The 19,266-nt window shown below is 34.4% G+C and overlaps 1 protein-coding gene and 1 pseudogene across 11 annotated transcripts; both read right to left on the bottom strand.

The window, feature by feature from the left end:
• Positions 1–270: 270 nt before the first annotated feature.
• On the bottom strand, positions 271–5,627 carry LOC147397696 (endoglucanase 16-like; annotated as a pseudogene). Its single transcript, XR_015180615.1, has 8 exons — positions 5,231–5,627; positions 4,367–4,565; positions 3,397–3,620; positions 3,233–3,310; positions 1,928–2,076; positions 1,732–1,837; positions 1,288–1,454; positions 271–840 (listed from the first exon to the last, which is right to left on the bottom strand). The product of XR_015180615.1 is annotated as an endoglucanase 16-like (transcript).
• Positions 5,628–8,257: 2,630 nt separating this feature from the next.
• LOC147397697 (guanine nucleotide-binding protein alpha-1 subunit-like) lies at positions 8,258–17,601 on the bottom strand. Of its 10 annotated transcripts, none has more exons than XM_086449570.1 (15): positions 17,260–17,601; positions 16,160–16,330; positions 15,754–15,826; positions 13,728–13,765; positions 13,536–13,625; positions 13,308–13,385; positions 12,861–12,968; positions 12,589–12,690; positions 12,309–12,479; positions 11,799–11,854; positions 10,405–10,539; positions 9,233–9,326; positions 9,087–9,146; positions 8,918–8,997; positions 8,258–8,754 (listed from the first exon to the last, which is right to left on the bottom strand). In XM_086449570.1, the coding sequence occupies exons 2-15, from the start codon at positions 16,220–16,222 to the stop codon at positions 8,577–8,579; spliced, it is 1,326 nt and encodes a 441-aa protein (XP_086305696.1). In that variant the 5' UTR covers positions 16,223–16,330; positions 17,260–17,601; the 3' UTR covers positions 8,258–8,576. The 10 variants fall into 10 exon arrangements, 8 of the variants coding, with proteins under 8 accessions (XP_086305696.1, XP_086305697.1, XP_086305698.1 ...); XM_086449574.1 differs by having other exon boundaries at positions 8,619–8,754; positions 8,874–8,997; XM_086449571.1 differs by lacking the exon at positions 13,308–13,385.
• Positions 17,602–19,266: the final 1,665 nt, after the last annotated feature.

A 19,266-nucleotide genomic window follows, 5' to 3' on the forward strand; every position in this document is an offset into this window, starting at 1 on the left:
AAATAATGAATTATTATTTGAAATTTTGGATTCAAATTCGGATAAAATTTTACTATCAAATGGTTACAGATTTCAAAACAACTCTAGATCATTTCTTATTCGAAACCTATTATATAATAATATATTAGATATTATAACGAGATCGAAGGCAAAATGAAGTGGTTCGACACCAAAATTTGGAAGACCTAAACATTTGCTTTTAACCTCTGTACAGTTTAGGTTCGATGGAAAATTCAATTATACCTCAAATGAATAAATATTGGAAAAAAAAATAATAATAATTAACAATCATAGAAGAAATTGCGACCAAAAAGTTACAATTTTAGTACAATGAGCGTTACTAACTTTCATCTAACTAAAATGCAGTTATAAATTAAAAGTAGTTAATATCCTAAAAAAAAAATTACTTTCCTATTGAGCTTGCCAAATATCTATAATTCAATTTGAACAGTTATTTACCTTTCTTTAGTACCATATAATAAATAACATTATTTGATACTAAAGACAGACGATAAATCATATGTTACACATGATGCGTGGCGAGTTTGGCAAGTATCCCAACAGCCAGGGAATTGATGTATGTGGCAGGTTCAAGCTTGGAGGAGTCCCAACGTTGATCATCAAAGTTATCATATCGATCGCGCCCACCAACCATGGCACCAGTTAGCACATTTGGGTTGGGGTTATTTTTGATGAACCAATTAACGAAGCTCATGGCACAATTGACTTGTGTGTTGCTGCTCAACTTTGGCACCTATGATGAGGCTGTTTTGGTGGATTGTTCCCAAAACCAACCATGTAACATCTTCCTAAGGGGTTCTTACCAAGCAAATAATCCATCTGTTTTATCAACAAAAATAAATAATTAATCCACATCACATCAGCTTAAATGATAATAAATTATTTTTCTCCTTCTTATTCGCCAATCTCTCTCCCATCACCGAATTCAATTCAATGGAGTGAGTCTTCAGAGTCGCAAGGGGTGCCCAAAATGGTTTTTTTTTTTCCAATTTTTTTTGTAATTGGTCCTCCCTTAGAGATTATTGGCGTGTCAATAAAATTTCCCTTAATATATATTGGGCTGTCAACTGATGGGCCTGATCTGGGCTCTGTTGAGTTTATTACTAACCTAAACAAGTGGGCTGCACTAAATCCAGCCCTACATTGTGAGTTCAAGATAAAAGCCCTAGCCCATGTTTTTGTGGATCGTATGGGCCAACAGGCCTAATTAGAAGCCCTTGGTTATATGGCACACACATGCGCATCTTAGCATTTGAGGCATCGCACCTGTTGCTTAGCGAAGGCCATGACGTGGGCGGAATCGAACTGTTGGTTCCCACAGGTGACCTTTTGGTTGTATTTGGCGAGCAAATCGCTGTACACACTGAATAAGAAAGCAGTGCTTGTAACGTATTGTGTGTTGGCCCCATCTCTTAGGTGAGTCAGTCCACCTGAAATCCAATGGCAGGAATGAGAACACGTGTCATAAAGTGATTTGATAAAATCACATATAAAACATACTTGAATGTTTATTAAGATGAATTCACTAACAACATCATTATCTACAACTTATCCTAATTAATGGTGTAAAATTCAAATTAAATTATTGAAAAAAAAAAAAAAAAACTATTTTTTTTATCCAACTCTTATCATGAATCCAATTTATTAAGATAACATTTTTTTATTTTTAATTTATATTTCTGAGAGAGAGAGAGAGAGAGAGAGAAGCTGGAGAGATGTAAATTTGGTGATGAGGACTATCTGGAAGTACTGAGCATACAAAATTGTCAGCTTGTTTCTTGAAGTTGTCAAGAGAATTCTCTCCTTTAAAATACAACTGTAAATTAGTTAGCTATTTGGTTTTATTAGAATAGAAAAAAGTAGCAAATCTCTGAGTAAATCAGCACCGTTGATCCTGTTATCTTACGTTTGATAAAAGTAGTTGATTCCAGCATATTTTAGATCCCAACTAAACTCAGCCACGTTTGCGCTGATTGACTCCTCTTGGATGTACTGTAAATATATGGGCTTTCTTGTAGCAATGTATAGCCATGATGCGGCCCACAATAGGTCATCCTGCAACATCCAACCAAACCTCCATTAATTAACTTAACCTTATTACTTATACAAATCATATTAGCAGTCACTTATCGACCTTTGGATCAAAACCAGTCAAAGTCTCACATGTTATAATGGAGTCTCACATGTTATAATTATGTCCTTAACATCGTTTCCTCACTATACAACCATACATCATCATATTGTTGGAAATCGGAATATATATATATATATATATATATATATATATATATATATATATATATATATGGAAATGTTCAACACCCTACACTTTACCCTACGCTTTACCAAATATCATCCTCACCAAAAATCAGCCCATTCTAAAACTTCTAACCCATGCAGGACAAAACACGTAGGGTAAAGTGTAGGGTAATGCGTAGGGTGTTGAACGGGACCCATATATATATATTCCAACGTGGCATACTCAATCAATTACTTGACGTGACAAGTTTGGAATCTGAAGATCTGCGCTCCTCAAAAAACACAATTCCCTTGAGATACACTTTTTATGAGGAATTGCAGCCTTGTATCTCGAGGAGTGCAAATCTACAGCTCTTGAACTTGTCATGTCAGGGTAGTCAGTTGAGTTTGCTACGTGGGATAGTCAAATCATCACGATTCTATATATAACATTAGTGGGTGTGTAAACATAAGCCCAGTTATCCACAAATCATATCAAACCTGTAATCTGATACAATAACTTTGGGTCTGGATCGATATCCAATTTGATAACCTATCGGATCAATTTTAGGTCAACTATGTCTTAATTCTCTAATGACCATATGCGAAAATATATAAGTTCATTTTAGAAATGGTTTGATATATTGCGTACATCCATATTTCGTATATTTCAAATCATGATCTGATCTAGATCCAATCTAATTGTAATCATTCTTGAGTCCAAATATTTATTTCTGATAAGAACCCAATCAAACATGTGTAAGATCAATTCAAGATTTGATTCTTATCTGATTGATCCCAAACCATTAATTCTAATCTAGTGTAAACCATCCTTTTCAGATAAATGCATTTACATATTCCCAAGGCACATAAAACATGGAAAAACGGTTTATGATTACCCTGGAATAGAAATATAGTTGCAACCAAACATCCTTCAAATGTTTACACCACTTGACAGAGAGAGAGATTATACGTTATAGCCAGAATAAGAGCAATAGAATGGACATTCACCATCATAAGCTCCTTTATGTGATTTGGCAAACTCGAAGAGCTGCATAAAATAAACTTTTATTAATAAAAAAATTAAAGTTTGCTAATAATTCAGATATTAGAGTGAAGTCAGCTCAACTATCTTACCAATTTGGCTTTGTTGAGGAGACGACGAGCATAAACACGATCTAATCTCCTAAACACAATTGAAGAAGCAGCCATTGCTGCAGATGTCTCGGCAGCAATCTCTGTTCCTGGTTGGTTCTCATCAATCTTTAAAGCAATTCTTGGTGTATCCATGTTTTCGGGTCTCACCCAACATTGATGATCCATAACTGGGTCTCCAACTTTTATCAAAAACACATACAAAACTCTTTCAGATTTGTTAAAAAATCTGATCTGGCTTGATCCAATTGTCATCACACCAGATTTGGATCCAAAATTGAGATTTGATAAAAATCTGATCCGAATACGACTTGATCCCATAAGTTCGCATTCTAATTGGATTGATCCCAAATCAACGCGGATCTAATCCAAAATGGATCCATTAATTGACAGTCCCAGACCCTAGCCCTTTGGTTTACAAATGTTCTTATAATGAGCTGAAAATTATCTTATAAATTAAAATTATTTTAAGGAGTTGAATGTTTTGCAATCAAGCGGCATCATGTTAAATTGTTAATAAATTGAGTGTAACAGAGATGAGGATGTTAAGTAGAAGCCAGGAAATATGAAATTAGAAATGAATGCATTCGAGAAAATATATTAGTTCAAATACGAGATATAATAAGAGAAAAATGACAGTGATAATTTGAGCATGATCAACAAAGGCTGAAACAAGCTATGAGCTTGGACTTGAGCGATAGGAATACCTCCCGCTTCGTATCAAAGCCAAGAGTGAAAGAATTAAAATCCGAAAGAAGGTGGATTAAGATAGTAAAAGCGAATATGAACACTCTTTTAATAACATAAGTCATGGTTCTGGACAAAGTAGAATGGGAACAAGATTCATTTAATTGACCACAATTATTCCTTGGGATATATAGACTTCATTAATGATGATGATGCTGTGAAAATAGGAACAAAGTAGATGGAGGTCTCACCTGAACCCAAAAACGATTACGTTTAGCACTAGCTTTGAGAAAATAATCTGTTCCCCAACGGATAGCAGATCGAAGATTTTGCAATTCCCCGGTTGCTTGTAACTCTGCACAGTAAAAGATTGCAGCCCAGGAGAGGGTCGTAATGGTGAAAGCCATGGGGAGCCCATACTTCACATTGTCTCCTACATCATAATATCCCCCAGCTAGGTCCAACTGGACAAATAAAAAACCAACCTCTCGTGGCATTAGCAAATCTATATAATAAAACACAACCCTTAATCGCCTACAGAAAGAGGGGATAGGATTTAATGATTTTAATCTCGTTAAGAATTTCATAGATAATTTTAATTCTATTGTCTTTCCTCTACTACTCTTTTCCAATATAATATCCTTAACCCGTGTTGGCATTGACAAACTCTAGTCCATATATACAGACTAATCCCATGGTCACACGCACTGCCACCTCAAAAAGTCCTACGTGCAACTGTTTGGGTCGAGGGTCAAGCAGACCATGGAGGGATTCATTTCTCTGTGGGGTTTCGAACACTTGACCTACCCTTCTTGAGGAGCTTATATATAAATATTATACAAGGTTATGTACGATTGGAAGAAAAACATTCTAATGATCCATAAAATAAATTTTAAAATATTTGCCCATATTCGATTGCAGTTAGAGAATGTTAAAAAAAGTTAAAAAAAAAAAAATAGTTTTGGGGCTTGGGGTAATCGTGGTATAAATACATCAGAGTTTTCCCAACCTGACCAGAAAATCATTTTCTTAAGAGGTAGACGGAAAATTGATTTCCTTATGAAATGTGTAATTGTACATTTACAATCGTAATATCTTAGAAAACATTCCCTCAGGAAGAGAGACTAACATTGACAAGTTTACCATCATCAAGAGCAGAGTCTCCTCTCCAAGAAAGCCTATTGTTTGGAGGGAGTTTTCCTGATCTCTGTGCTTCCAAGAATATAAGGGACTTCGTTAGAGCATCTTTGTAATTGAAACTTCCATTAACGACCACAAACAACCCATCAGAGACTGCTAACCAGGCCACAACAATTGCTGTCAAACCCTTCTTGACACATAATCCCATCAACAACCCCCCCACAAACAAATACCAAAACTACCCCTACAAACTGAGAATTTATTTCTCTATAAAGAAACAAAGAGAGAGAAAAAAATGGCCTTAATTAAGCTCCAATGGGAGAGAAGTTTATGGCTCTGTGTATAAACCAGAGAGAAGCAGTTATACTTATGTTTGCCTTTTAAAGAGTGGTAGTGGTGTTTGTTGTTGAAACTTTTAAATTATAATTAGTTGAGTTTGATTTCTTTTGGACAGAAAGTTGACGGCGTTAATTATAAAAGGTTAGAGGTAAAAGGCAAGGGAACGTAGGGTCACGAGGGAGTTTTGGGTTCTAATATACTTGTACGTACTTTCTTTGATTAGAATTAGATTTTTATTAGGTACTTTGGCCATTTATTGACGGGGGAGCGGATCCTCCGTTAGTGGATTTTGACGGTTAACGAATTACCACCTACCATACTCATAAAAAATCCATCCGTTAAAAAATTGAAGTTTAGGGGGGTGTCCATTTTCAAAATCTTTTTTCAGGTTTAAAAGATTTTTTTTTTTTTTTAAATTTAATCTACACCATAATCCTTATATGACAATATGGATTATCATATTGGCAATCGAACACGACAATCTTCTAGATTTCATGAAAAATCTCATGCTAAAAGGAAAAAAAGAAAAATTCAAGTTTGATCAACGGTATTGAAAATGGATGGTTACCGAGCACTCAAATTTAAACTTAAAATAGAACGGTGAAAATTAGATTTTTTTAATTTTTTGAAATTCATAGAATTTCATCCTCTACAACACTTTTGTATTGGGTCATATTTTTTAATCCGAGAAGATGATCATATTAGAAAATTTCAATTTTTTACTATGGGCAAGAGGGAAAAATTCTCTTATTATTGCTTATGTCATTAGTGCCACTGGTCAAAACAGTGTTGGTTTGTGAGTAAACAATCACTCATTAATTTTTCTTTTAAATATGTCTTTCTCTACAATTAAAACTTCACTATAGGGAAAGTGTCGTGATAATTTGACCACCCCACATGGCAAACTTAATCGACTACCCTGACGCGACAAGTTTGGAATCGTAGATTACGCTCTTTGGGATACTTGGCTGCACTTCCCCATAAAAAAGTGTATCTCAAGGAATCATGTATCCCGATGAGTGCACATCTACAATTCCTACAATTCTCGAACTTGTCACGTCAGGTTGTCGATTGAGTATATGTCATGTGGGGTAGTCAGATTATCATGACTCATAGGAAAATATACTGCAGAGGATCCACTCCCTAGTGATGGTGGATTAAAGTTTTGAAAACCTTTTCTTTCTTTGTCAAACAAAAATGTGAATTCCCAATTTAACAACATTTTGGATTGACCAATAACAAGAAGCATGTTTTTTGAGAGCTTCCCCTAATATGGGTATTTTTGTAAATTTGAGATGACTCAATACACATAATATTCTACGATTGATCATATATGAATTATGTGAAATTTTGGATTGACTTTTTTATGCACAAAAAAATTCTCTCAAGTTTTGAAGATTTTGGATGAAAATTCATGTTCTACAAGGTTCCACTAATATAAACGAAATACGACATAAAATTAAAAAAAAAAAAAAATAAAAATAAATAAAAAGATTCTCTTTTTTCATAAGATAAATTTGGCTACCTCGTTTGCACACATCCAAGTGATTTGGTTTCCATGGAAAAGATCTTTTTGGGTAGAAGACCTTACTATGTCACCTTTGTATGCATCATATCAGTTCTAAAGAATTAAGTTATAAAGAGTATTATAGAAATAAAGTAAATATCTACAAATATTGTTATAAAGAGCTCTATAAATATTTTTGTCCCCACAAATCAAATCAAAACTTACTAATTTAGAAAAATAAAAATAATAATAAGTTTTAAGAGAGTGAACGACATGTAGGGAGAAATGGTTTGTTGCAGTGATGTAATTGGGTAGATTTGTAAATTTAGACAACTTAATGGTTTGGGTTGTCTCTTTAGCTTTACGATTCCAAAGACATTATGTAATGAGAAACATTTTCCTAAATAATTCAGTAAAGATTTTAGCTTTACTAAGGTCTAATCCATTTGCAATCTAACACCACCGCCCTCTAAATTTCATCGAAAAACTCAGATCTAATAAATAAAAAAAAAAGGCTATTGAACTTCCACCTAACTAACTCAAAAATTTAAAATTAAAATTTAACGGTGAAATATAATTTTTTTTCTAAAGTTCATAGATTTGTGTCCTCTACAACCCTAAAGCATCATCATATTTTTAAATGTTAGAAGTTGAGCCCAATGACTCTTAGAAAGGAGAGATTATATTTTTAAATGTTCGAAGTTGAGCCCAATGACTCTTAGTAAGGTGATATCCTTATGTAATTATCCTCCATAGATTTGAAAACTACTAAAAAAAATATATCAATATATTATTAATTAATAACATTAAATTTATTTTTGAAAAAAATGAGAAAATAAATGAAAATATATTTTGCACACAAAAAATAAATCTGAAATTTCATAGAATCTTGAATCTACCAATTACACAAGTCTAGTATCGAGAGAGGTCAAGAAGGTCATTGATCAGAATTTTAGATTGTATGAACATATTTGCTACTTTAGATTAGACGATCGGAACCATTAAATTACAATCTTCACTTAATTCGAAGGGTAACCCTTACTTCTAATGAGAAAGGAAGGACAGACAATCATGTATAAAATTTGCATCAGCCATCAGATTTGATAGTCAAGTCAGATCAGATGATTAGATATCAACATACGCAAACTAGTCATCTGATTCGCAACAAAATACACGATTCCATGATTTATATACCAAAAAGATATAAACGTCCATCACACATTCAACTCATCTTGCTCAACTCATCCAATAAGAACAAGAGTAAAATATCGAAGGACTTTCCCAAGATACAAGTCAACAGCCGAACAAAAGAATTGAATAGGAAGCCAAATGCTGTAACAGCTCTGAAACACAAAAGATGGCAAAACTTGAACAAAAATTTACAAATCTGGGAGCTTCATCTGCCTGTTAAGGAACTGTTGCTTTGGCTTTTGTGGGTATAATTAAGCTCTTCAAAAAATGATTTTGTAGTCTACAAATTGCTCAATGATCACAATAAACCCGCCTCAAAAAGATTTCTCCTTCTCAAAGTCTCATCGACCAATTTGAATGTCTTCTTCACAAGCTTCTGATCAAGGGCAGTAGTCTGATAGATTTTGAAGACCCGGTCCACACTGTCAGGGGCAGTGCTCTGAAAGTACAATTCCTCAAATTTCTTCTTAACGAATCTGGTGGCAAAGTTTCATCACAATATATCAGACATACAACATAAATACGTGGATGGATTGAAGCAAAACAAAACAAAACAGAAGAACTAGTGAAACCAACTCTGATAGGTGGAACCTACATAATGGTGTGTGATCCTAAATTATGAAAGCAAACCACACTTACTCATACGCATGCTCAATCTCTTGTTTTCCTGTTGACACGGGTTGGTAATCTTTGAACCACTCGCATACATTTAGTGGCACCTGTGCAAGATATACAACATCAAAGATCCACATAGTCGATAGATTGCAACCTATGGACAGAATCTCCATTGTAAGGTGATGGGTCTCACTTTTAGAACCTTTTTCTCGAACATATCAAATTTGTTTAGGAATAGCATGAAGGATGTTTTCTGCATGAAGGAAATAGGTTTGAGTCCAAAGAAACCTGAAATGAAAGAAAATAAAGATCCTATGCAGAAGTTTCATGGAAGAAAACCTCAAAACATGGTTGTTTTAAGACCCATTCAAAGAGTTCCTTGGTCTCCATCATTCGGTTCTTGTTTTCATCTTCAAAAAGCATCTGATCATATCTGAATCACCATTGTCAGGATAAGGACTAGCAAGGTATAACCATAGAATTAAATTTCAATATATCTCCACGAAATATAACAAACCATTTCCATTTCCACAAGACATGTAGATAGGAAATTAAGAATGAAAAACAAAGGAAAAAGACCATAATAGAGTTCTTCTGTGAATTCAGAGCTCTCAGCTCCTCTCTTTTTTCTTTATTTTCTGATCATCTCATGGACATAAATCTCCCAAATCTCGCTCAAACTCAGTAGTGAGAGTGCCAAAAAGCCTCCCCAACCAATCGATCTCACCCCTATTTATAGGGAGAGACTACAAACTTGTACCTTATTTCCCAAAAATTACAGATTTGCCCCTCACCTCTCCTCTAACTAGAAAAGCTCCCCAATGACAAAAATTACAGAAATAGATGCCCCGGAATACAAATGACACAAAAAGCATCAACTTATGATTGTCAATGGAGCTCACCATAACACTAGTACCGTCATTCGTTCTTGTAATTAGTCTATTGCTTCCGCCTCTTGCAGGTACTATAGTCCAAAAAGTAAGGCAAACAGATGATCCTACCATCCAACTCCTCATGACTTAATGGTCATTACATTGGAAACTTTGATAGTCAAAAGGATTCAAAACCATCCAAGTAGTATGTCATAGGGAAATCAACAATCCATAACAGGGGCTTGGACTATTGGGATTGATGGTTAGAGTATCCATTGGATGAAAAGTAGAGTAAAGCAAATTAGTCCATTTACTAAATGTAAGGGACTCCCACCTGAATCTTCCTCCACACTAAAAATGCCAACATTTCAGAGAAACATAAGGATCACCCCTGAAACAACAAAAAGAGGTCCCATTGCAGTTTGAACTTGTTTCCATACGTGTATCTAAGGACCTTTCTTTCTGGAATATTGGGGTCATGAAGATCACCAAATCTCAAATCAAGGGCTATTTAAGTTCATATAAGAATTAGAGGGGTAGTTAAACATTTGTGAGTATGTTGAATGTCAGTAGTACATCATGCATATCAGTCCATCCATTCACAACAACAGTATTCAATCAAAAGAATAGTAACCTTACTCGCTAATTGCAGCACAAAAAATCACAGCTGTAACACCTTCAAATAAATGGATCCATTTTCTTCTCTCATTTCTCTGGCCTCCAACATCAAAAAGTCTATAAACTTCACCACTTTTCTTGTTCTTTCCAACAGGACTGCAGAAATGTTCAACTTCCATAAGTAAAGCGTGTTTAGTGATGGAAATGGACATTACTACCAACAATATTATAAAACTATTCCATACTACCATATTTGAATAGTTTGTGTTAAAGGTTCAAGCATTTCTCTCTAAGCAGGGAAGCGGCTGTTGCAAACAAGTTTTAATAAAGTTCTTTTAGGAAGTGGAATGGTAGCAGGAATAAGATTGGCACCTAAAATAGAACTTCTCTGCAACTAAGCAAGAAACAAGTGCTATTGATTGCTCACCATTGTTCTTTGATGTAGATTTTAGAGTCATAACAGGAGACTAGCCTTAGAATTCAGCATAGAAAACATCATTATATTGGACTGTGACTCCTCCTGTGGAGGGGTCCTCTGTTTTAGCTGGTTGTGTAATGCTCTTAATGCTAGAGGTCGAATCTTACAGCATATCATGTTGCCCCACTTGCTATTTATTGACGTAAGGAAAGAGAAAAATGCTACAGCTTTCATAGGGAAAGAAAAGGAGATAACTGCAGTTATTTTGGATGTAAATCAATTATTGTTCCCTTGGTCAAGGAATTCCAAAAGGATATGTTTTGAAGATTTTGGTTTTAGGTGGGAGCCTTTAAATGGTATGTCAGCATAGTTTTCTTGAGTCCTCCAATCAGGGTGGTCTTTCTTTTGTCTTTATGTTCAATGGGATTTGAACCTAGGTCATGGGATCAACACACCTCAAGCCTTAACAACTTAACTTAATGGGGCACTTTCCTCCTATAGTCCCTCTCTATATTAGGTTCTGAAGGCCTCTTCTTCTTGATTTTCAAGAGTTTTTCATAGTTTGTACCCTTCAGCCTTTTTCGTCCCCTGGGCCATTGCTTTAGATGCTTCTCTGTTTGTGGTTCTATGAGGCAATTTGGAAGGAGGAAAAATAAAGGATTTTTTAATGGGGAAGAACCAGGCCTTCATGATGTTTTATTTTCATCAAAGATTTCACGTTTAAGTGGAAATCTATTATTAAAGATAATAGTGTTTTTCAAGACTTCATGGTTAAATGGGATATCATTATTAATGGGAAGGGCTAGCTCTCATGTTCTTCCTTCTTTTTTCTCACTTTCTTCTTCCTGGTCCAATTGTGAGAAATCATCTCGACCACTCAGGATGGTTCTGTTGTATTTTTCTTGTGCTCTTTTAATAAGAATTTACATATGTGACATAAACAAAAAAGATGAGCATCAGTGTTGCAAAACACTTCTTAATTGACATAGAAACTAACCTGAACTGGATTTCTACGACACCAGCGGTTCGAACTCTTGCAAAAAGAACATCCTCCTGCAACCAGAAAGAGGTATAGATATGAAAGACAAATTTGAGCATGATTTAACAGACAAATACTACAAAGAAATTCCCGAAAAAAAAAGTACTTCAAAGATGCTATTCAATGGGACAAATACCCCAGGAGAGTTATCTCCAAAAGCGCAGTAATTTTATAAAATCAAAATAAGGCCATTAGCATAAGATATGTATCCCCACCATTTGCTTGACAAATGCTGCCAATTAGAGGTCACCACTACAAATTTCTAATTTAATTATCCTCTAAAGAGGCAAAGAGCACCTCAAATTTGATTACCACATCATTCTGGAAAGGTAGGTATGGCCATTTAAAACCATAACTTACTACGTTATGCAAATATATTTTTTTTTTCTCTTTCCTCTTTTTTTTTGGAGGGTATGCTGGAATTAAAACCACTAACATTACTAAATGGGCTACAGGTTTTAGCTCTACCTGTACTCTGTAGATATGTTGCCTAAGTCCCTTCTGAAGTTGAATACAGGCCAGACATGTTAGTTGTCGCAATTTCCTAATCTTGTCATTTTCTGTAGCTGCTGTTCTATCAAGCAGAGGTAACTTTCCAAGCTTTTCATTTTTGTTTTTTTTGATAACCAGCTTTCCAACCTTTTCATAGTCATATGTATGAAGGAAATCAGAGATTCTTATTGTACAATTGCTTGTCAAACAGATTTAAGATACCAGGGAAAATAATTAGAATCTTAGTGTACGAAACCTTGGTTGGAACATAATTCACATCGGACAATCTTTGCAAATTCTCCATGAAATAGTGAGCACAATCTGGAACTTGCAGTTCATTCCCGCGAGAAAATGTTTCCTGCATGCATGTGGTAAATAAACAACTTTGAATGCTCCACTTGATGTAGAAGGGGAAAAAAACTTGATTTCCGCACAAGAAAAGTCATATTTGAGAGCAGTGAGATCAAGAAGGAAAACACGACAAGTGATAACTAATCTACCTGCTCATTTTCTAAATGAAGAAGATACCTGAATTGCCGGATCCTTCCACAAAGTTTCTATCTCTTGTGAGAGCTCTGTAGTCAGACATGGATAATTCAACCTGCCTCCAATTTCTGATAATTTCTCCCCAATATCCTGAGCAAAGAATAAAGATTCACTATTTGCCACAGTGGACAGTGGAACTCCAACACAGGATTTAGCAAACGAGGATGTGTTTTTTGAAAAAACAATGCATGATTTGCTAACAAACACTCTTTAAACAAAATTGCATGATTGCTTATCAGACAAAAAAACAAAAAATATTTTTTTCGATGGGCAAGCTGGAGTTGAAAATAAAAAGAAATTCACACGATAGATGAATGTTAAAAATGGTTCTATGAATTCCAAATGGTTGATTGTTCCAGAAAAGCTCGATGCTTGGAGATCCAGTTAGTGAGAAAAAGAAAAAGAAAAAAAAAAGGCATATATTCAAACCTTATTTTCAGCAGATAAAACATACTTTGAAGAGTCTGCTTCATTTTGAGAGAATTCCTTAGACCCATCATGCAATATCTGTTGGAATACATCCAATTAGGTTGAGAATAAGGATTACAACTCATTTCATGCCAATATTTTTCACATATCCAATGATCATCTCATACTAATACATTTCATATTTTGCAAACAGGAAACAACCAACACACCCTTTCCAGTTTTGCGTACTTTAATTGTCTGATACACATTGGCATGGATAACCGAGAAAAAGCTCTTTAGTTCTGCCTCATCAAAGCCCGTTTGAAACAAAAGCTTTATCTGTATATTAACCATTCATGGAGAATAATGTCACCACAGATCACAAAATTGTGTTAAACAAATAGTTTGTGGTTCAAGGTTTTGAACAGATGTAAGATTTACCTGCTTAAAAATAGTGGACTTTCCTGACTCTCCAGCCCCTTAATGACAATATATCGATCATGAGATATTGAGAGGAAAAAACAGAATTAAAAAGCATTCCAAGAATTTTAAATCCAAGGAATCCATAACAGATATAAAATTAAATCTGAGAACCCTTATTTAGAAGATGAGACAACACATGAAGTCCTAAACTAAATAACTAGAACCCCTGATCTTCAAAAGATCACAGACTTATTAAGAGAAAGATATGAACATCAAATGTTTATCTTATCAACATCATCTTCAAATCGTTATTCAGAACAGTTGGGGTTGGCTACCCAAATTCTGTTGCTCCATTCAATTCTTTCAAAAGTTGTATCCTTTGTCATGGCGTAATCAACGATCATAATAAACACATGGACAACAAAGTGGATGGTGAGATCTACAACAAAATCATTCCTAATTCCATAAATATTGAAGGTAACAAGGGCCGACCTCAACGGGAGATTCGGAAACCGATTCGCTTCCGTGACTAGGGAATCTTGCTATGTTTGCTACACCAGCCAGCTCATGGGATTAGTTGTTCTTTCTATATTTTATTTTGTCGCATTAGGCTTTCTTTTTTTAGTTTATTAATTATGGTAAGGGTCGATTACAGCAGCTAGCTTTACTTTTTGGTCTCAGGTTTCATTTTATTTTAATTTCCTTTACGATAGGATATAAGGTACTGAGGGGACAGACAGTTTCGTTGATTTCTCTTGAATAAAGTATTAGTATTCCACAGTGACGTGGGATATTTACTTAAGTTGTGTGTTGCAATCATCTTTTCACTCACTATTCCTTTGTCAACTTCAGGTTCCGATTGGAACTGTATTACTTTGTTATTGCAAGTGTGGTAACATTAGCTCCCACTACCTAAATCCATGCTCTTTTGAGTCTTTCTCTCATTCTTTTACAATCATCAACTTGCATGTTCCTTCTAACTGAGGACTGCAATGAGCATTCGTTGCACATGACCAAACCATCTCAATCGACTTTCTCTTAGTTTATGACCTGTTGAGCCTACTATGTTTTCACAAATTTGATCATTTTAAATTTTATCTTTTTTAATTCCTCCACTCATCAATCTCTTTTTTAATTACTATCATCTTACAATTTTTTTTTTTTATTTTAATTTGATTGGGATGCATCAGTCACATAGCACTCTAGAAGAATACCATCACTTTAACCATCCGGCTTTAATAGAATCAAGGTAGTGATAATAATCACTTGAAGATATTTCCTAACTATCAATTTTATTGATTTTTCCTCTCCATGAGTCCTACTACTAAAATTGCACTCTACAAAATTTTCTTGGTTCCAATTATTCTAAAGCCCTTAAACTCCCAAGCATCTCTCCATCCTTGTGTATAATAGAACTAAGGTAGCGATAATAGTCACTTCAAAATATTTCCTAACCATCAATTTTATTGATTGTTCCTCTCCATGAGTCCTACTACTAAAAGTGCACTACATATTTTTCTTAGTTCCAATTATTCTAAAGCCCTTAAACTCCAAACCATCTCTCCACAGTTCTAGTGTTGCACTGACTACATCTCTAGTCTCATTAATTAATAATGTTATTTGCAAATAACATATATCAAAATGAGCAGCACTTCATCTATAACTATAGAGCAAACAAAATACGAATTCAAAGATGAATCCTTGATGTAAACTAATTGTAACTCGAAACTAATTTTTCTCCTCACTATTTATTCCCGCACTAGTCACAATCCTGTCATACATGTTCTTAATTATAGCAAGTACCCCAGTCCGCATTGAGTTTGAGTTAATGAACATGCATACATGATCAAATCTCAGTGGTACCTTGCATAGAATTTACAAGGTGTGAGAGGAATAACAAATTTCCTCTCCACAACTAATCTATTGCAACCTTGTTGATTTTCAAATAATGAGTCTAATGAAACATAACCACATAAGCAAGAAAGGAGAAGGTTTCTATACCACAATATCAAGTACTAATAGACATGGTATAAGTTGTACTTACCTAGTAGTAGAAGTTTATGGATAAGCTTTTCATCCTTTGTTTCTTGAGCAAGCCGCCTCTCTATTTCTGCAGCCTGGGAAAAGCACAAAATGACGAGAAAGTTGGGAGTGTAAACAGAAAATGCCAAGAAGCTCTCACAGCATTTTCTTGGGATCTTGGGTTTGTTATATCTTTGGGCGAAACAGAACATTGATTTCATGGGGATTACTTTTGATGACTTTGTTTTTAGATGGAACTATTTATGTACAAGGCCTCGGCCTCCTTGTACTTTGTGTTCTTTCATTCAATATATTACACTTATCAAAAAAAATATCACATGGAAAATAAAAAGTTTCAAAGGGCCTACTACGGCACAATCAAAGATGGAGATAGGCAAGGTCTCATCCATTGCTAACTCAATTGTTACCTGTGCATTTTCTTCGGTATGGGCTTCACTGTAATGGTGGTGCCTGCTGCAGAGCAAGCCCATTCTTTGTATTACAATAGAAAAAAGATAGTTATTTTGATAGTTGAGATGTCCAGAGGATCTCCCGATATTTGATACCTCGCCTTAGCCAAATAATAGCGTCAGTGTTTCCTATTAACAAAGGTTGAAGTTGTTAGGATGCATCATACGTGTGTTACAACTACTAGGGAAAATAATAAAGCTAAAGCCCCATTACGGTACAATTCAAAATAAAATAAGGATTTTTTTTCATCAGTAATAGAGTTTGTTGAATAGAAAGTCAATCACCCATATACCAACAAGAGATAAGTGCTTTCTTCCATCATCCCAAAATTTTTCTTTGTCAAAAGTTATCATTGAGCAAAGGAAAAAAGACTTGTCTATAGCATGGTGTACAAAGTGAGAACTCGACCAACACCAATACCCACATTAACCAGTCGAAGCACATTAACAATATGATAAAATTTGATAAAACTCGTAATTCGACATGACTTGTATATAAGTAATTTCACTACATTGTGGAATATCATATGTTTCTAAGTCAACATACACATGGAAGCAATCTCATTAGTAGAGTAACTAATCAAACAGTAATCTTGTAATTCTTATATCAAAAGATCACAACAAGACATCAAAGCCACACAACTAACCAACCAAAAGAGCAGAAAATACTTATTACAAGGGGAAAAAAAAAAAGATTCATCCAAGTAACCTAACCAAGTGTTCAAGAGACAATTAACATTAAAGACAAATATTTTCTTTAATGGTAACATAAAAAGCATATTTCACTAACAACCTCTCACTCTACCACAATTTCATCTCAGAAGCTCCACAGAAACTATAAATCAAGAAGCATCGAGACACAAATGCTACAAATCAAAAATCCCTCATAATCGAACCAAAAAAAAAAAAAAACTCTCAATCTACCACATCTCAAATCAATTACAGAGAACTCTTTGTATCTCTCTCACACACAAACATAGAAAAAAAAAAAAAAAAAAGACAACGGAGAAAATTATAAAACAGTGGAAGATCTTCAATCTGAAGCTTCGGGATTGTACCTACTAATCGAGTAATTTTGTTTATCTGGAACTCTGAAACCAGCATAGTTAGCTCAGATTCAAGCAATCTCTGATGAAAATCTCCCCCAAATGTCGTACATTGATGAAGGACATGAACGCTGCTAAATTTAGCGGTTCTCCAGCTAAATTAAGCGACGATGAAGCACTACTTACTTCACGAGAGTGAGAGAGGAGAGATGCTTCGCTGCTAAATCAGATGGGGGGTGGGGACTCCGAAAGCCATAGACTTTATCGTGAGTCAAAGTTAAAATTGTCTACTCCGAAAGCTGCAGACTTTACCGTTAGTCAAAGTTTAAATTGTCTTCTCGGGAAAATAGTCATTCTTCGTCTTTCACTCTCTTACTATTGGGTGGGGGGGGGATAATGCCAAAACCTTCATATATATGCATTATGTGGCGTAACGCATGAACGCCACATGTATTATGAAGGAAATGTAGAAGAACTAATTACCAAGTTTATGAAATCTATAATTATGAAAAACACTTTCTTTTTAACTCTTGGTAAGGGTCCTGAGCTCAAATGGATTACCACATTAGCAATCCAACACCATTACCTTTAGATTTCATGAAAAAAACTCAATTAAATAATAATTTTATTTGAACTTGATTGATGATTTTGAAAATGGATGACTATTAAACTTCCACGAAACTCCAAAATTTAAAATTTAACAAATGAAAAATAATAATTTTGTTTAAAGTTCATAATATTTTGTCATTTATAATCATGTGGTGTCAAACCATGTTTTGGATGCCACAAGGTGAGGTCACCAACCCTTTTTAAGAGTTGAAATCGTACTAAGTAAGGCTAGTTGGACTCTACACTTATATGCATGATTGAGTTCGTATACGCGATATCCTTATATTTTTTTTTCCTTCTAACGTTTTCATTTTAGAATGGCATATGAAATAAAAGAATCTTGATGAATTAATATTATATGTAAGTTGGTTATATATGACTAGAGTTTGCGCGGAGACATAGCACCCTCTTTGGGGGTTAAGGTAAAAGAGAAAGATAAAAACATTGGAGTGAGTATTATGGAGAAATGAGATAAGAGGAAATATGATAGACAAAGTTGAAAAAGATATAATAAGAAGGAGAATAATAAGAAGAAAAATTAAATAAAGTTGTCATTGTGATATGTTCTTCGTAGAGGGTAAAGATTGAGGCAAAAGAGTGGGATAATCATCATGTTTTATTATATAAATTTCTAATAATTCGATTCTAATATCAAAATCCTAAATCTAGAATGCATAAATCTTATAAATTTTTAGCAATTCTATAAATGTACTAAAATATGTTTAACCGAAATTGAGAAAAGCATTTCTAAAGATATTGATTAAATTGGCACCCGACACATTGAGATCTCAAAATATATCCTTAGAGATATAAAAACATCTATTAGATAAAAAGAGTGTGACTGTTGATATGAACTCACTTTCAATAACATAATATTTGACCTTAGATAAATTGAAAATGAGGAACAAGATTTGTTTAGCGATGCCAAATCTTTTGGATATGGCTTTGTTGATGTTGTTGTGGTAGTTTTTGTTATTATTGTTGTTGTTGTTATTGGATAAAAAGGTTGCGTAATTTTTTATGCCACACCAACAATTTGTAGATGCATCGTACATCTTCATCAACCCACTCAAAATTGGGAGTGAATCCTCTCTAGCACTTTTTTTTTCTTTCTTGTAGTACCATTTAATATTTTTTTCACAGTTGAAAGAAAATATGTAAAATTACTATTAAAAACACTTAGAGGGGGAATGAATAGGTTTTCTGCCAAATTAGATTTTATCAAATCTACTTAAAATATTAACCAAGCAATTGTAATACGTAGACAATCAAATTTGCAAAAATAATAAACAATAGTAGAGTTTAGAGAAATTCAAATCACACAAAAGACATAGATTTATAGTGGTTCAATGACCTTGGTCCCTACTCCATTCTCGGAAAGCTTAAAATCTTGAGTTGATGTCTTGTTAT

Source organism: Akebia trifoliata, chromosome 8 (genome assembly GCF_017979445.1).
Source record: "Akebia trifoliata isolate Shusen 1 chromosome 8, ASM1797944v1, whole genome shotgun sequence".
Lineage (NCBI taxonomy): Eukaryota > Viridiplantae > Streptophyta > Magnoliopsida > Ranunculales > Lardizabalaceae > Akebia > Akebia trifoliata.